The 15,883-nt window shown below is 38.4% G+C and overlaps 1 protein-coding gene across 1 annotated transcript in view; it reads left to right on the top strand.

The window, feature by feature from the left end:
• Positions 1-14,065, top strand: part of LOC122086440 (xaa-Pro dipeptidase) — a 66,651-nt gene extending 52,586 nt beyond the window's left edge. Inside the window, exons 9-16 of the mRNA XM_042655239.1 lie at positions 5,899-5,982; positions 7,906-7,947; positions 8,123-8,193; positions 11,546-11,599; positions 11,696-11,801; positions 11,918-11,986; positions 13,296-13,439; positions 13,683-14,065. Coding sequence (XP_042511173.1) covers positions 5,899-5,982; positions 7,906-7,947; positions 8,123-8,193; positions 11,546-11,599; positions 11,696-11,801; positions 11,918-11,986; positions 13,296-13,439; positions 13,683-13,787 — 675 coding nt within the window. The 3' untranslated portion in view covers positions 13,788-14,065. The remainder of the gene's footprint in view (positions 1-5,898; positions 5,983-7,905; positions 7,948-8,122; positions 8,194-11,545; positions 11,600-11,695; positions 11,802-11,917; positions 11,987-13,295; positions 13,440-13,682) is intronic.
• The last annotated feature ends 1,818 nt before the right edge of the window (positions 14,066-15,883 follow it).

The raw sequence follows: 15,883 nt of genomic DNA, 5'->3' as shown, positions 1-15,883 counted from the left end.
AAATTTGATGCTCTCACTAACATGGTCACGTCCCTAAAAACAATGGTGGAATCTATGTAAGTTTCTATTGATCGTTTGGTGGCAGCGGATAAAGGAAAGAGTCCCATTTAGTCTGGGGATTCTTCCAACACCACTCCACAGGATCTGCCAGTAACACCACCACCACCACCACATCATACACCACCACCACCACCTCCACCACCATATGGGACTGGTAGATATGATGATGGAGCAGAAAGAGCAGTAAAACTGGATGTTCTTGATTTTTATGGAGACAATAATCCAGAATTGTACCTAGACTGGATTCACAGTTTAGATACATTCTTCAGATGGTACGGGTTGACTGAGGCTCGAAAGATCCTATTTGCAGAGGCCAAACTGAAAGGCACGGCTCGAGTCTGGTGGATCAAGCAACAACAACAGAACCGAACCCGAGGCATTGGTTTGGTCAATACTTGGGCTGAAATGTATGAAGTCATGAATCGGCGATTCTTGCCTTCTGATTACAAGCAACGCATGCATCTCAGGTTTGCACAGTTGAAACAAGAGAATTTGACCGTTGAAGAGTATGTTGCTAGATTTTATTATTTGGCCACTCGTTCTGACTTTGAGTGGGATGAAGAAATCTTAGTGGCCCAATTTCGCAATGGTCTGCACCCTCAACTTAGTGCTGCCCTTGCATCTAGTCGACTACCTACAATGGAAGACGCCGTACAAGTAGCATATCAGGTTGAGGAAAGTCTGAAACGCCCATACAACTGGAGAAATTTTGCAGATACTTTTTCTCGAGGTACTAGTTCCGTTTGGCAACAGTCTCCTACCCAAGAGAGGTCATCTAGCAAGCCACAGGCAAGTGCTACATCTATGGCTTCACGACCTAGTCGGCCGTATTCTCCACCTCGACATGTTTCTGAAATGTCATCTTCACGGCCTACTCGCCCATATTCACCCCCTCGGCGTGGTTCAGATAAACCTTCTGATTCTTCAAAATTCACAGTTCAGTGCTACTCATGCAACGGATTTGGACATATCAGTGCCCAATGTCCTAGCCGTTTGGTTGCTTTTATTGATAAGGATTCTCCTATACCATATATTCCCGAAGAGCAACTTGGTTCTGACACAGTCGATTTAAGAGAAGAGCGTGCAACAGGTGAAGTCAATGACACTCTTAGTGACGATGACCAACATCCTTTTTATGTCATTCGTCATGTGTTGACCACTCAAAAGGCCACTGAAAATGAAGATTGGCGCCGCAGTAGTATTTTTCAGACTCGTGTGAAGTGCAATGATCAGTTGCTAACCTTGGTCATTGATGGAGGCAGTTGCACTAATATTGTCTCTGAAGACGCTGTTCGTAAGCTGGGATTGAATACAGAACCACATCCTAATCCTTACAAGGTTGCTTGGGTGAACAACACTAATCTCAAAATCACAGATAAGTGCTTGGTCACATATTCTATTGGTGGATTTAAGGATACAGTCCAATGTGATGTCCTCCCTCTGAAGGTGTGCCATGTCCTTCTTGGTCGACCTTGGTTGTTTGATAAGAAAGTACAGCATTGTGACTATGCCAAAACCTATGCCTTCAAGCATGCCAACAAGACTATGAAGTTTCATCCTGCCAAAGATCTCCTTGAAATTAAGCTCAAGAAGATGGTGGGATCGTTCCTCATTCAGCGTATTCCTTTAGACGGTCTCCTCGGTCCGTTCCCTAACTCGACGGAGTTGAGTTCTTTTCAGAGGAGGAGAGTTGATGCAGATATGGCTGCCCTTTCTTGGTTGGACCAGCATGACCGACTTTGGAAGCCAAGAGCCAAGAAGAACCGGTCCAGCCCAGGGTTTTGGTACAACAAGGGTTGGAAATAAAATTAGTAGTTTACCCAGTATTTTATTTCATGCTTTTAGTTTCCAAACTTGAACGTAGGAGTAGGATTTATTTCCTTGCTTTGGTTTCCTTTTATAGTTGTTTCCTAGTTTAGGCTAGTTTCCATTCCAGTTAAGTTTCTAATTTCATGTTCCTATTTTTCTATATATTGGTTGTAATCGACTGAAGATTTAGAGAGCAATTTGATTATTGAATGAACGTGTTAGTGTGATCCTCCTTTTCCCCCTCTCTACTCTGATTTCTCTTCCCTTCCCTAAGGTTCTCTATCACTGCAGCTGTAGGCTCTGCATTTGTTCTTCCATATTTGGGTGTCACTTGAGATGACGGGCCTTGACGAGATTGCTGAGGGTTTTGCTCACGCTGACCTCCCTCTCCTGAGGTGACATCCACGTTAGGCTGGGCTTACGGGGGTCTTTGTGGAGGGTTCTCCGTGGGGACATTCTCCTGTTCTGCCATTGGAGGTGGGTGAGGATGTTCAAGTGGTAAATCGCGAGAGGACCTTACTCGCATTATAGTGGAGGAAACGACCTTCTCACTTAATTGCATTGGTTCAATGTAGCTTTTGTAGCAGTTTCCCACAGACGATGCCAATCTGATGTAGTAAAAATTGATTAGCCGATTTTCCTTGTAGCTCCTAATGCTTCAGCCGATCTGCATAGAAGAGAAGACACGGGAGAGCCGAGATGACCCGACGGGGGACTCTCAGATGCCTAAGTCAGATCTTTCCATAGCAGATACCCAAGAGAGTTTTTAGTCAAAAGAAATGATCCATCCTCATAATGGAGGCTTACCTTGGTATTTATAGGCTGCTGATGGAGTAGAGAAAGGGGGAACGTCCGTGGAGAGATCTATTTGGCATGGAGTCCTTAAGGAGGATGGCTCTCTGATTCCAGGAATATTCCAGATTCTAGGGCATCTTTTGGGAATATTCTTCTCTTATCTCGGAGGTGTGGGTTGTGAGAGGGGTAGATGCCTCTAATGACGTGTAGTGGATAGAGTCCTACCCTTGTGAACAGGGATTACGTTCCTTGACTGTAGGAGTTGGATGAGGGCACGTTTTTGGGAGCCCTACCTGATGATTTCGGGCCGAGGTGGTAGCTCGGCCAGAGGAGAGGCCAAGGTGGCAGTACAGCCTGAGGAGATGCCGAGGTGGTAGCTCGGTCTGATGAGGTGCCGAGGTGGTAGCTCAGTCTTATGAGGGGCCGAGGTGGCAGTATAGCATGAGCAGAGGCCGAGATGGTAGTATGGCATGATGAGATGCCGAGGTGGTTGCTCGGCCTGATGAGGGGCCGAGGTGGCAGTACGGCATGAGTAGTTCAATTGCTCCTTGGCTGTGCTGTGGTCAGGGACATATTTACCCTCATCAGTAAGTTAGCCTTCTCCGCTACTATTAACCACCTTTGGATGGAGTGTATCATTCGTAGATGGTCAATCAACTCACGCTCCCCCGAACAGGATTTGGAAAGCCATCTTCTTTGGTGTTACCTAAAAAATACAATCCCTCCATTCTATCCTCTCCAGCCCGGTCCCCCATTCCAGTAGAAATACTCACATAATTTCCTCCTGGAATCTTTTGCCGGTCCCCTCTCCCGCCACTTGATTCCCTTCATTTCTCCCCCTTCTTGTTGCAATGCCTGTTGGTTCTCTCTACTTGGCTCTTTGTTATTTGATGCTTATTTTGTTCATTTAGTTGCTTTTTGCTTAGTTCCCCCTGGGGTTGGCTTTTCCTTGTTGGCTTAAGTCTCTCTCCCCCCTTTTTTTCCCCTTGTATTTTCTTTTCTCTTTGGGTATAAATTTATTTATTCATCCAAAAAAAAAACACAAGTCTGGGTGTTTGTTGTAATTGCCAGAATTTACTTTATTAGAACTATGATACTTTGCAGCCGATTAGGGTAGCTTCTTCTCTAATCGGCCTTTCCTCTTCTTCTATTCTCTTCTTTGCTTTTCTTCTTTTTCTCTCTTTTCTTCTTCCCTTGTGCAAGGCTGGATAATAGATATTCTTGATCTTATTCTGTTACAGAAATAAAATCTGCCAACTGGCACACCCATATGGCGTCCAAAAGCATCTCCAGCCTGGAATCAATAGAAGTTTGCCAATCTTCTTAGAATAAGCTTATCAAAGAAAAAGGTTTGCATGATCTCTGAAGCTCTAAGCTTCTAACATACAAGTGGCTAGCATAGGAATGGCCATTCCTTTTGTAGTCATATGGTTGATTGTTAGAATTTTGTCATGATACACCAGCTACACAATACAAAAAACTGTATAGTAGGTGCCTCTCTTTGCCCAAATTTTCTTCGGGGACAAGAAGCAAGGTTCTAAACCTTGGTTTTGAGGCTCGTTTTGACCCTGGCTGACACCGAGATTATGCAGGTTTCATCCAAAACCTGGTGTTCTTTTGGGCCAAACTCAAAACCTAGACCTTGTTTTTTTTTTGTTTTGGTGGTTGCCTATTTTAAACATTTTGCACCTTTCCATGAATTAGTTTGACAAAAAAAAACCACCCAAAACTGTACTTGTGTTTTGACTCAAGTTTGCTAGGTTACACTGAATGTTTCTATACACTAGCCCTATTATGAGCATTGAGTCTACTTCTAATTTAGCACTGAAAATGTAAATAAGCTATTAAAAAAATTCCAACTCCATCAAGCTGTTGATCGGCCAACGGTGTAACATATATTAATTTGAAGTCCATCCATCACATATTACCCCTATTTTTTTTCTCCCAAAATTTTATTGTGGGAAAATAATTTGTTAAAACAGAAAATTCTATAAATAGTTCAACAACCTAAAAAATATCCGACTTCGTGAAATCATAGATCGGTTCATTCTATCTAACTTATAAAAAATCGAAACACTACTACCATGTTTACATACTAATTCTTCCAAAAATTAGACTTTGGGGAAAAATACCTTCAAGCTCCAATGACTGAAATACATGCTGTGGAAGTGTAGAATGTGTATGAAAATGCAAAAAGCTTGTGATCAATGAAGTGATTTGGCCCAAAAATTGAAGTTATTGGCAAAATCCCCACTCTAGGAGTTGAAACTTGCGAAACTGTAGCTCTCGGTCAAAACCTGTTGAAATAATACAGGTTCGATGGAAATATGGAATTTTAAGTGGCGGGTTCAACCAGTGTTGGTCAAGACTACTGAAATAGTCGAAATATGATCAAAACCTTGCACGATCTAGTATCAAGTCTATCGACCTTAGGACTCGTCTCAATCGAATCTGTGAAGTTTGGATTGAGATTTAGTTCCATAGCAAGAGGAATGATTCCTGTAAAATAGATTCATATTCAGACAATGTAATGGAAGGAGGAATTTATTGTTTTTCTCACTTTTGGAGATTGGGTCTGCATACAATTTTGGTGCGGAATCCAAAGTTTGAGTTTCAGTTGAACCTGTTTCAACTTTTGATTTTTCCAATATAATCATGCACCTTTTTGAGCTTTCTAATATAATCACAAGTCAGATTCATCTTCTTTGTGATAAAGACCTTGATTCACTAAAAGTTCTTCTTTCAGGTCTTGAAATTATTTCGCAGAGTATGTTCATTTTAGTATGATGGCAAAGCATGCATATCTTACTTATTTGAAAAGCCGATGTTATTTACATGAGTTGCACCTAGCTTTAGAGCAACTGCGACTATAAGCCAAAACTCTGTTTGAATATTGCTTATAATAGCTTTCATTAAATTAGTTCAAATTACCAGATAGTTCTGGAGAATTAAAGAAGAAATCTGGAAGTGGTCATTGTTTGAATATTTGGGTTTTTAGTTTCTAAATATGCACCAAATATTAGGTTGAGAACTTTTTCCCTTTATCTGTTTGTTTGAAAATATTCATTTGATGCCAATGGGTAGACTTAATCTTTTATGCCTAATTTCTCCCTTTTTTTAATTTTTGTTTGACCCAAAAAGTTCTTACAACAATCTTTCTACCTGGAAAAGGAAAAAACTGCAATTTTCTCAAACAATTTGTGGTTCTCATACCTCATACCTTGTTTTGTGCAGACTTTAAAAGATGGAGATATGGCATTGCTAGATATGGGGGCTGAATACCATTTTTATGGTTCTGACATAACATGTTCATTCCCTGTGAGTATACACATATTCAGTTTTAATTCTTTAAAACATTAGCCTTCATTTCTTCTGTTATTGCCCCATCGCATGTCTTAACTTTCACAAATGAATCAATCTTTTGCCTTCAATCATATAGTTGGTGCCAATATATTTTGCTGGTGAATATACTTATTATATTGTCATTTCAGTTTATTCAGTCAACCTTCTTTCCTGTAACTTGTTTATCATACAAGAACGAGAAGTTTTTTAACAACCTTTGAACCATGTCACTTATAGGCCCAAAGATTAAAACCTAGATGGAACGTGATTGAAAATAAGGTTGAAAATGAGAGATGAGAAATGAAGAAAATCAGTAGGATTTCAAATACTAAATGGAGATGGAACAGAAGAAGTTAGAATATGGTCGGTATTGTTAAGAAGAGGGTGTACGATTCAGTTGCAAAAACATCGAAACTTGGTCGATAGGAACCCAGAGAATATGTAACTTGAAATGTTGACAGAATAGCGCAAGATAGATGAATTGTTTCCTCTCAACAACTAAAGGGCCTGGGTTGGGTGGCAATTGATTCTCAATTCAGAAAATTTGATATGTGAGCAAGGAACTTAATACGGTTGCAATAAAGAGGGAAGCTATAACAAGATTGAAAGAATGGTTAATGCATTGATCAAGACTTAAAATATATTTGGAAGATATAAAGAACCTCCTCAACACGCAACTATCCTGAAAGGAAGTTTAGCTGCAATTAGCACAATGCACTTTACCCGCTGGCAATAATCTTATTCAAATCTAACCACCCATTAAAAGGCAGTGTATTATTAAAAAGCAAACCTTTATCCTACATTTTATTGGACTAGATGAGAAATGGACTTCGACTTTTCTTCAGACACGCGAGGGGCAATGGAGAATACCAGATAGTAGATTCATTTCATTGATTTTTGGATCTGAATTTCCTAAATGGGGGTTTGGGAAGTTGATGTGAAAGAACCGAATTAACTTCTTCAATTGCTGGAATTTTCTTTTTGGATGTAGAATTATATTGCAAGAATAAAGAATTTAAGGAGTGCAGCAACTAGGTTGAATGAGGAGGTTTTATGCTGAAGTAGCGAAGATGAAGGTTTTGGCTAGGCAGGGAGTGAGTTTCTGGAGGAGATTACGGTTTAAAGAGGTTTAGTCTCATGACAAGCTGCATGGGAGCTTAAACTAGGGTTCTACTAGGTAACTCTATTCAGAACAGAGATTTGATAAGCAGAACACATCATAAGCTGTTTAGATGACATTAGCATTACTCCACCTAAAATCACCATGCTGGGCATCAGGACAAAGCTTGACAACAGAATGCTTCAAAGAGATTTCTTCATTCATTTTGTTACTATAGGAAAATATCTAGTTTACTAAACTGCTCAAAACAGCCCTCATCATTGGTCAAAAGTTCAGCTAGATAAGAACAGACACAGAGAAGTTGATCACAAATTTATTAAGAAGTTCAAGCTGTTTCTCTTCTGCCACATCACATTTATATGTCTCAGATAGATGGACCAGAATACAGCTCGGACAGCTGAGCAAATTTACCACCAGTGGGAAAGTTGGGTTGGGCACTTTGAAATGTAAATTTAATAATGATTTTATATTAATTGCTACACATTAATGCCATCCTGATATTTAAATATTGGGATGAAGAACGTACCTGGTCGTGTGGCCTCCATGCCAGCACCTGGGCCAATGGGGGAGCAAGCATGGGTATCCACCCAGGAGGGCTGGGGCGTCATGTGAGAGGCATAGGTAACATAACCAGGTAGCGTTCTTTTTTCCTTTAAATATTTATTTATATTTAGAGAATGATTAATTAATAGGGCATAGGTGTGTCCTGTGCAATTGTTATTTCCTTCATTTTCTGGACGTTTTATTTTCCAAACATGCATATTTGTCTGCTGTTGCAGGTTAATGGAAAGTTTACAAGTGATCAATGCCTTATTTACAATGTAAGTGCACTACTTTCTGAAAATAGTCGTGAAGAATCTGATTTGTATTTCTTATTATTGGAACTCTGGGCATGGTCTAGTTTCTTTCAGAATCCTTATTGTTCATTGGATTCAGCTCTTCGAACCTCATCTATGAGCTTCTTGATTTTGTAAGGCTTGAAGTATTTTCTTGCAGGCTGTTCTTGAGGCTCACAATGCTGTTATATCTACGATGAAACCTGGAGTAAGCTGGGTAGATATGCATAAGTAAGGGCACTTTTGGAATTATTTGGCTGCCTTTTCTTCTGTATTGCTGCTGGCTAGTTTTCTCTCTCAAATAAATCTTACCACCCACTCCTACATTTTGCAACCTAATCCCTTTTGTGGTGTATTGGGTGTTTTTTGAACTAGAGGAGTTAAAGAATATTTGAAGAGGACAGGTTGCTACCTAGTCTGTGCCATGATATGGGTACTATTTTTAATCAGTTGGGGTTCCCCAAGGGAATAACAGATCTTTATTGGGGGTGGTTTATGTAGAATTTCTGAATCTTTTGGTGGGCGACATACATATGTGTAATTATACATACGTTATCTATATAATTTGGAACTTTGAACGTGTCAATAAAATTATCCTTGTAACCCCAAGGGGGTAGCCGAGTTGGCAAGGTACCTTCGCCTCAGGAAGCATGTGATTCTGAGTTCGACTCTTCTTACCTCCTTGGATAGGAGAATATAATATTAGAAATCAGGCGTGATTCCAACTTGAAGAAGGAATTCCCAAATCTTAGAATCGACAGAAGGTTCAGACAAACCAGATTAGAGATTGATTTCAGCACAAAATAACAAGCCTAAATGGTCAGAAATCTAAGATCGAACTTAGAAAACAGAACTTGAAAATAGATTAAACTGAAATTAATTTAAGGCTGAATTCAGAGACTCAACCCCAAGAAATATAACTCCAACATAGTACTGCTGATACACCAGAACAGCAACAAAAGAATCCTCTCAGTTAGGAATAAAGGGGTAAACAGTACAGTGATAAAGGGGTGAACAACAGACTCTTGTATCAGTCACTGAATCTCTCTTATCAGATAATAGATCTCAGAACACAAACTAGACAGAGTAAGAATACCTGAGTTCTGGGAAAACTAGGTCAAAAGTGGAGAAATCTTGTAACTTACAAACTACAGCTCAGGTGGCCATGAAATTGAGGTCAAAGGTGGTTTATTAGGGAATAAACAAACACACAAAATTCTGGCCTAAACTGACGGCCTGTTGCAGTGAGATCTACAAACATGGACCTAGATCACAGATTAGGAAAGTTTTGGAAACCAAGTTGCTGGTTCCATCTGGGCATGATTGTCTGGTTGAGTGGTCCTTGGATGGACTCTATGAGATCTTCAAAAGGTGGACTGCAGAAGCTTAGAGATCGAGGAGATATCTGGGTTCGATTACAACCCAGATTAGTCACTTATGTGGCTGCCATAGGTACTTGTATGGCCTTGAACAATCAGCAGCACTTGAAGGGATCAGTGAAGGCCTCAATAGGTGTTGGATAGCCTCAGCGGTGCACAGAAAATAATATAAGGAAAGAAAAGAAACTGATAGAAGGGGAGAAAGGGGGAAGAAGAGATGGATAGGATTGAGCCTCTCACCTCCTCATAGTTGAGGCATCCCACCCCTCAACTGAATCTCTCAGCTTCATGAAGAAACTTAAAATTTTCATTATCTCAAATCGTGTCAAAAGCTTACAATGATTGGCTTTTAAATAAGTTAAGCCAAAGCCTTACAAAAAGGAAACTAATAGAAAAAGGAAAGAAATCAGAAAAGGAAACTACTTCCTAATGACTTTCCTATACATTGAACTTAATTATTTGCTTGACAAGAAAAATAAAATCTAAAAGGAAATTTAAGACTTCTGGAGAAAATCTGAGCGATTCCTTGCTCCCTACTCCATAGTTGGTTACCAAAACTGAATTAGAAGAACCTAGAATTCTCCCAATTGATGGCTGTAGCTTCCTTTCTGTCTAAGACAAAAGAATCCTCCCAACAAAATCGGTAGAAGAATTATTTCCTTTCTTGTTGACCAAGCTTTGGAGTAGGACAAAATTACTCCTCACAATAGAAATTAGTAGAGCTAATTTTGAGCTCTACAGCTGTCATACATTGGCTTGGGAAGCTGGGCCATCCTTGGATCAGACTAGGGTCTCGATTGGGACTGTTTTAGGCTGCTGGTTCTTTCCTCTACCATATTTCAGATCAACCAATCGATCTACATCAGAAATCAGACTTGTAGGAAAACAGAAAATCAGCTTTAAGTTCAAATTTTGAAATTGTAAGAACGTTCAGATTAGAGGCCAATTGCTACATATGGAAGCAGATGTGGAATTTAATGATTAGATTTGATGTTTCAAAAAATCCTAGTTGGAGTAGGAATTCAAGAAACCAGAAAAAGATAGGTTTTTTTTTTGCTAAGAACAGAATCAGAACTAGAAATTGATAGGAAGGGAGAAGAGAACTGCAGAAACTAACCTAGTGACCAATAGAGAAGAAGAAGAGAAGAGGTATGGATATCAATCTCGTTTGCCAAGCTCAACAGCTCCAAAAGTCTTTAAAAACAAAAAAACTCATTCTTTATTTAAATCATCTCTAATTGATTTTTTTTTTTTGGGGGGGGGGTGGGGCTGTATTACATATATATAAAAAAACCTAAAATTCCTAAACTAACTCATAAAAGGACTCTTAAACACTCTTATACCAACTCAAAAGTAAAATAGGCTCAAAACAAAACTCTCATAAGCTATTAGGTATCCTAGTTTAACTCAAACACTTCAACTCACAAGCTATTAGGTATCCGTATCCTTGTTTAACTCAAAACACTTCAACTACCAATCCCGTGTTCTGATGTAACCCCCACTTTATGGGCTTGTAAATTAGGATGCCCATTACAATGAAACTTATAAAGTAGAAGTCCCAACCTATAAGCTTATTTTCAGCCCATTGGACTGCTAATTGCCCCTTGGGGCCCTTCTAAACTTTCACATAGGCATCCATATGGGATTAATGTCTGATGCAACTGCATCATTTAGTAGACGGTTCGTGAGTGAGATGCCCCAAAGAGTTTATTTATTTTTTTATTTTTTTATCAAATACTTGCAGATCTATGTAGCCGACACCATTTAGTTGGGATAAGGCTAAGCTTTGTTGTTGTTGTTGTTGTTGCAACTGCATCATTTAGATTCCTTTGTCATATACTTGAGTTCGAAAAATGGCAAAACTCTTATCCACATAACTTATGTAATCAAGAAAATTGTTTTATATGTTAATTGCAATAGTTCATCCTGATTTCTTGTATAGCGGCTTATCTTTATAAATAATTTCTGTTAATACCTTATAAAAAATTATTGTAGGAGATATGCCTCATAATGTGTTTAATGAACTGCATGGACATGTTATCATATTGGATTTGCAGGCAGTGTAACCATTTTGTATCTTTGTTTGCTAGCAGCATGTCTTGCATGGGTACCGTGTTGAATGATTAAAACTTCAAAACAATTATAGGACCAGTTCACGGACTTAAGTTATTTTCTCGTTATTCATTAAAAAATTTTATTTGCAGATTAGCTGAGAAAATTACTCTTGAATCACTGAAGACAGGGGGCATCATTGTTGGGTATTTCTACCTAAACTTATGTTCTTGAACATGAAACTCGCTACCAGTATTATAGGGTAATTATTAATCTAAACTGTGCTCATGTTTCCATTCTAGTGACATTGATGAAATGATGGTTGAAAGATTGGGTGCTGTTTTCATGCCTCACGGTCTGGGGCATTTGTTGGGCATTGACACCCATGATCCAGGCGGTTATGCTGCGGTCTGATAAATTTAGCCACTTAAACCTCTTTCTCTTTGGATATGAAAGTCTTTTTTGTATTTACATCGAAATCTACATTTTCCTTTATGGGAATGGGAATTTTACATGTCTAGCAGGGAATGGAGAGGCCCAAAGAACCAGGATTAAGGTCATTGCGTACGGCTAGAGAACTCCAAGAGGGCATGGTTTGTGATATTTCTTTTGGTTTCAGAGCACATCTATTTGGCACCAATGGATTTTTTCCTAAGACTGTTATAGCATCTGTTTGGAGAGGAAAATTTTAGAGGGACCAACAACTTGAAAATCTAAAGAAGTCGGAAGGCTGTACAAATGCAGTAGTAGGACCTGCTACTTGGAATGAGTCATGCCATTTTTGAAATGAAGTAATCTTATTGAATGTTTTGAGTTAGATTGGCTAAGCTCTTAGGTAGTTGGGTCATAGATTTATTTTGTTCATTTCTATTATTATATTAGTTTTGAAATTAACTATAGAAGCAAAAACAAACGAACGAGATCCCAGCAATTTGTGGAACAATGGGCCATTTTTATTAGTTAGATAAAACCCACTGTCCTTGGACTAATTCTGGAATACCAAACTTGATATTTAAGACTGGCTAGTTCATGTTCATGTGTGATATAAGTAGACTATTGATTTGCACAATTACTCAAGAATTCTACCATAAGCAATAGTTGAGAACAAAAAATATGGAAGAAATTAAGTTGTGGCCTGCTGGCATGCATCTGAGACTTGAATGCAACATGTCCAAGGCAGCCACATTTCATGGAATAGCCTCTCCTTTTTACAAAGCTTCATTACATTGAAAACACAGGTTTTGTACAGTTTTTATTCCAAAGAGATCCTGCATTGCTTTGGGTTATGAATCCAAGTGATCTGGTAAGACTTGAATTCAACTGCTTCACATGATCACGTAGCCTGTAAGGTTAGCAAGCATTTTTGGTGGATTTGGTTTCACATGCTCTTAGTGAAGCACAATCCCATCACGAAATGGTGTTCGTGAAAATATGCTGGAAGACTGTCTTCTGAATCTTTTTGACTCTTTACTTATTTTTTTCACTTAATTATGGATGTAGGAATTGACACATTCTACATGTCAGAGCGTCCTTCCTACCTTTAGTATCCCCACACTAACATCTAGAACAGAAAGCATTGACCTTTTTGCCAGCATGAGATTTTGTATGCTAGGAACTTAATGGAGAAACTAGCAATCGGAGAATCAGTAGGATAAACTCAAGTGACAACTAGTTGTACTTGGGCGTTAATGCTTAATTTACAAATAAAGCAAGATACGTGGTCAGTAAAAGTGGAAGCAGTTAAGCATTATATACCTTGCAATCATTTTGTTAATCAAACTAGTTTGGAGTTATTTGTAGTGGCTTATCATCTTCTGTTTCCCATTAAATTTTGCAAGCTGTGAATGGAACAGCACATCACACATTGTTGCCAAGTTCCTGAGGTTGGACATTGTAATATAGGTAATAACCGTCGAGCCTGGATGCTATTTCATTGATGCCCTACTGGTCCCAGCCATGGAGAGTTCAAATACTTCGAAGTTCTTTAATCGTGAAGCGGTTACCAGATTCAGAAGCTTTGGTGGTGTCCGGATAGAAAGTGATGTGGTATGGCCTTCTGGAAAGCCCTATATTTTGGCATAAAACCAACTTATATATCACCAACCCCGGTGACTTGTATTTATGTTTAATTGCTAACTGTGATAATGCACATTATATGATGGAAACCATAGTGGTTTTCTTTGTGTTATAAATATTTGGGAATGACAGGTTAGGCTTATACATTCCAATATTTCTAGTGTGGTTGTGATTATTTCCAACCCTTTTTCACCTGTTTTCTGGTGTTTGTAGCATGTTACATCCAATGGTTGCAAGAATCTCACAAATGTTCCCCGGGAGATACGGGAGATTGAAGCGGTGATGGCAGGTGCACCATGGCCGCTGGACAATAGATGATATGTTCTTGCTGATAATACTGGAGAAGGAAAGTCTCTTAGCAACCAGTTATATACTCTTTCTTGAGAGGCAATATGCAGTGAAAGGAAGGTTTCTAACTATCCTGTTGTTGGCCCCATCTTCTCCTGATTTATGTCAATGTGGTTTCTTTTCTACGTGGATACCCGTTAATAATGTTTCAGACATACAAACTTTTACTAAAATTCTCTATTTTCTACGACTCCATAACGGAATTATATTTCACAATGAAGATTCATAGTTGAATTGCCATTAACTCACCACTATTTCGATATATTTTATTTTGCTTTTCCAATCACCCAGAATGAATAATTCCTTATCAAACTGACCAGACATCTTGGGTGCTTTCTTCATAGAGCTTCATTGCAATTACTGTGTTCAAGCTGCCAGCATAAAAGATGCTTTCCAGTCTCAGAGTGGCCACATAATGGAAAAATACCAAAGGTTAGACCTCCAGTTCACCCCTCATGGAACTCTTCAATGGTGAGACTTGTACCAGGTTCTCTTCCTTTTTAGTTCATTTAAAGTTGGTTAAATCTGGCAGTGTAAAATTCATCCAAGTTTCTCAGGATTTTCATTTACCCCTTATATATTTATTCAATTTTTTAATTGGGGGGAGGGAGGTGTAGCATATGAATTTCTGGGTTATAAATGGAATTATAGGGTTAAAGATCAATGGTTTGGTGCAACCTGAACTTCACCCAAACCGGCCATGAACAATATGGAATTAAACTTTGATATGAAAACTGTGTGCCTTTCCAACCCGCCCACAAAGGGATGGGGATGATTGACTAAAAATATTCATTTCCATTAGGAGTTCTTTTTTTAGACCGAAAGTTGTACATCTATATACAATAACAATAGATAGGTGATTGTAGCGACGGCGACTCATTACAATAACAACAACAACAAGCCTTATCCCAACTAAATGGGGTCGGTTACATTTATCCTTACCCTCCTAGCTCTTTTTGATGTTGTAACGGATACAAAGCCTAAGCTATGCACATCTTTCCTCATCACTTCTCTTAGAGTTCTTAGAGTTAATTTAGGTTTGTCCCTTACTCTTTTAGCCCCTTCAATTTGAATCAAATCACTCTTTATCATAGCATCTAAAAGCATTTGTTGAATATGGCTATGTCACATCATACGACTTTTTCGTAGTTCATCATTTATCAAAGCTACTACAAAATCAGCTCTAATATGATCACTGTTTATTTTATCTTTTCTAGTTTTGCTTTATATACATCTCAGTTACATTGAGTTTGTTTATATGATGTTTTTTAGTTACCCAACATTCTGCACCATACATCATAGCTGATCGTATAATTGTCTTATAAAAATTTCTTTTTAGTTTTAAAGGAATGATGGATCACACAATACTTGAGATGCATTTCTTCACTTCAACCATCTTATTTTAATTATATGCGGATGATACCATTTTCCTATGTTGCTGTTAATGTGGCTTGGGGAGATTCCCGACATGATCACAATGGAAGTTTGGGGAAACTTTTCCTAAATAAACATATTCAATTAAGAGAGATAATTTATTCTCAAAAATTTGATAATTTATTCTTAAAAAATTGAATTATCAAATATATTCTTGTTCTTGAAGTGTTTTAGATTGATGCAATCAAAACAATTTCAGTTTCTTGACCAAAGTCTATTTGTTGACTAATTCATGAAATCAATCCAAAATTGAAATATAGATCGTATCAATCATCTGTGAGAGTATGAAACTAGACTTGTTGGATCTAGTAATCCGATCCAGGCTGATTCAGATTGGTCCGGTCCATCCATATCGGCCATAAAAAACATGCAGCTCAGATTGGTTCGATCCACATGTATCAACCATAAAAAAATGCAACTCCTTTGTTCTTCACAATGTATGATTTCTTTGTATCTTATTTAATAATTATCGGTGGTTAAGTTGTACTATTGCAACATGTTGATCATAGGTTCGAAACTTGGAAACAACTTCTCTTACGGAGTAAGGGTAAAGTTGCATGCATTTGTCCCTCCTAAACCCTACATCAGTAATAACCTTGTCCACTAAGTTTCTCTTTTTTTTTTTTTTTTTT

The sequence above is a fragment of the Macadamia integrifolia genome, chromosome 8 (genome assembly GCF_013358625.1).
Source record: "Macadamia integrifolia cultivar HAES 741 chromosome 8, SCU_Mint_v3, whole genome shotgun sequence".
Taxonomy (NCBI): Eukaryota; Viridiplantae; Streptophyta; class Magnoliopsida; order Proteales; family Proteaceae; genus Macadamia; species Macadamia integrifolia.
Note: the sequence above shows the minus strand (reverse complement) of the source record. Positions and strands in the feature narration are given on the sequence as shown.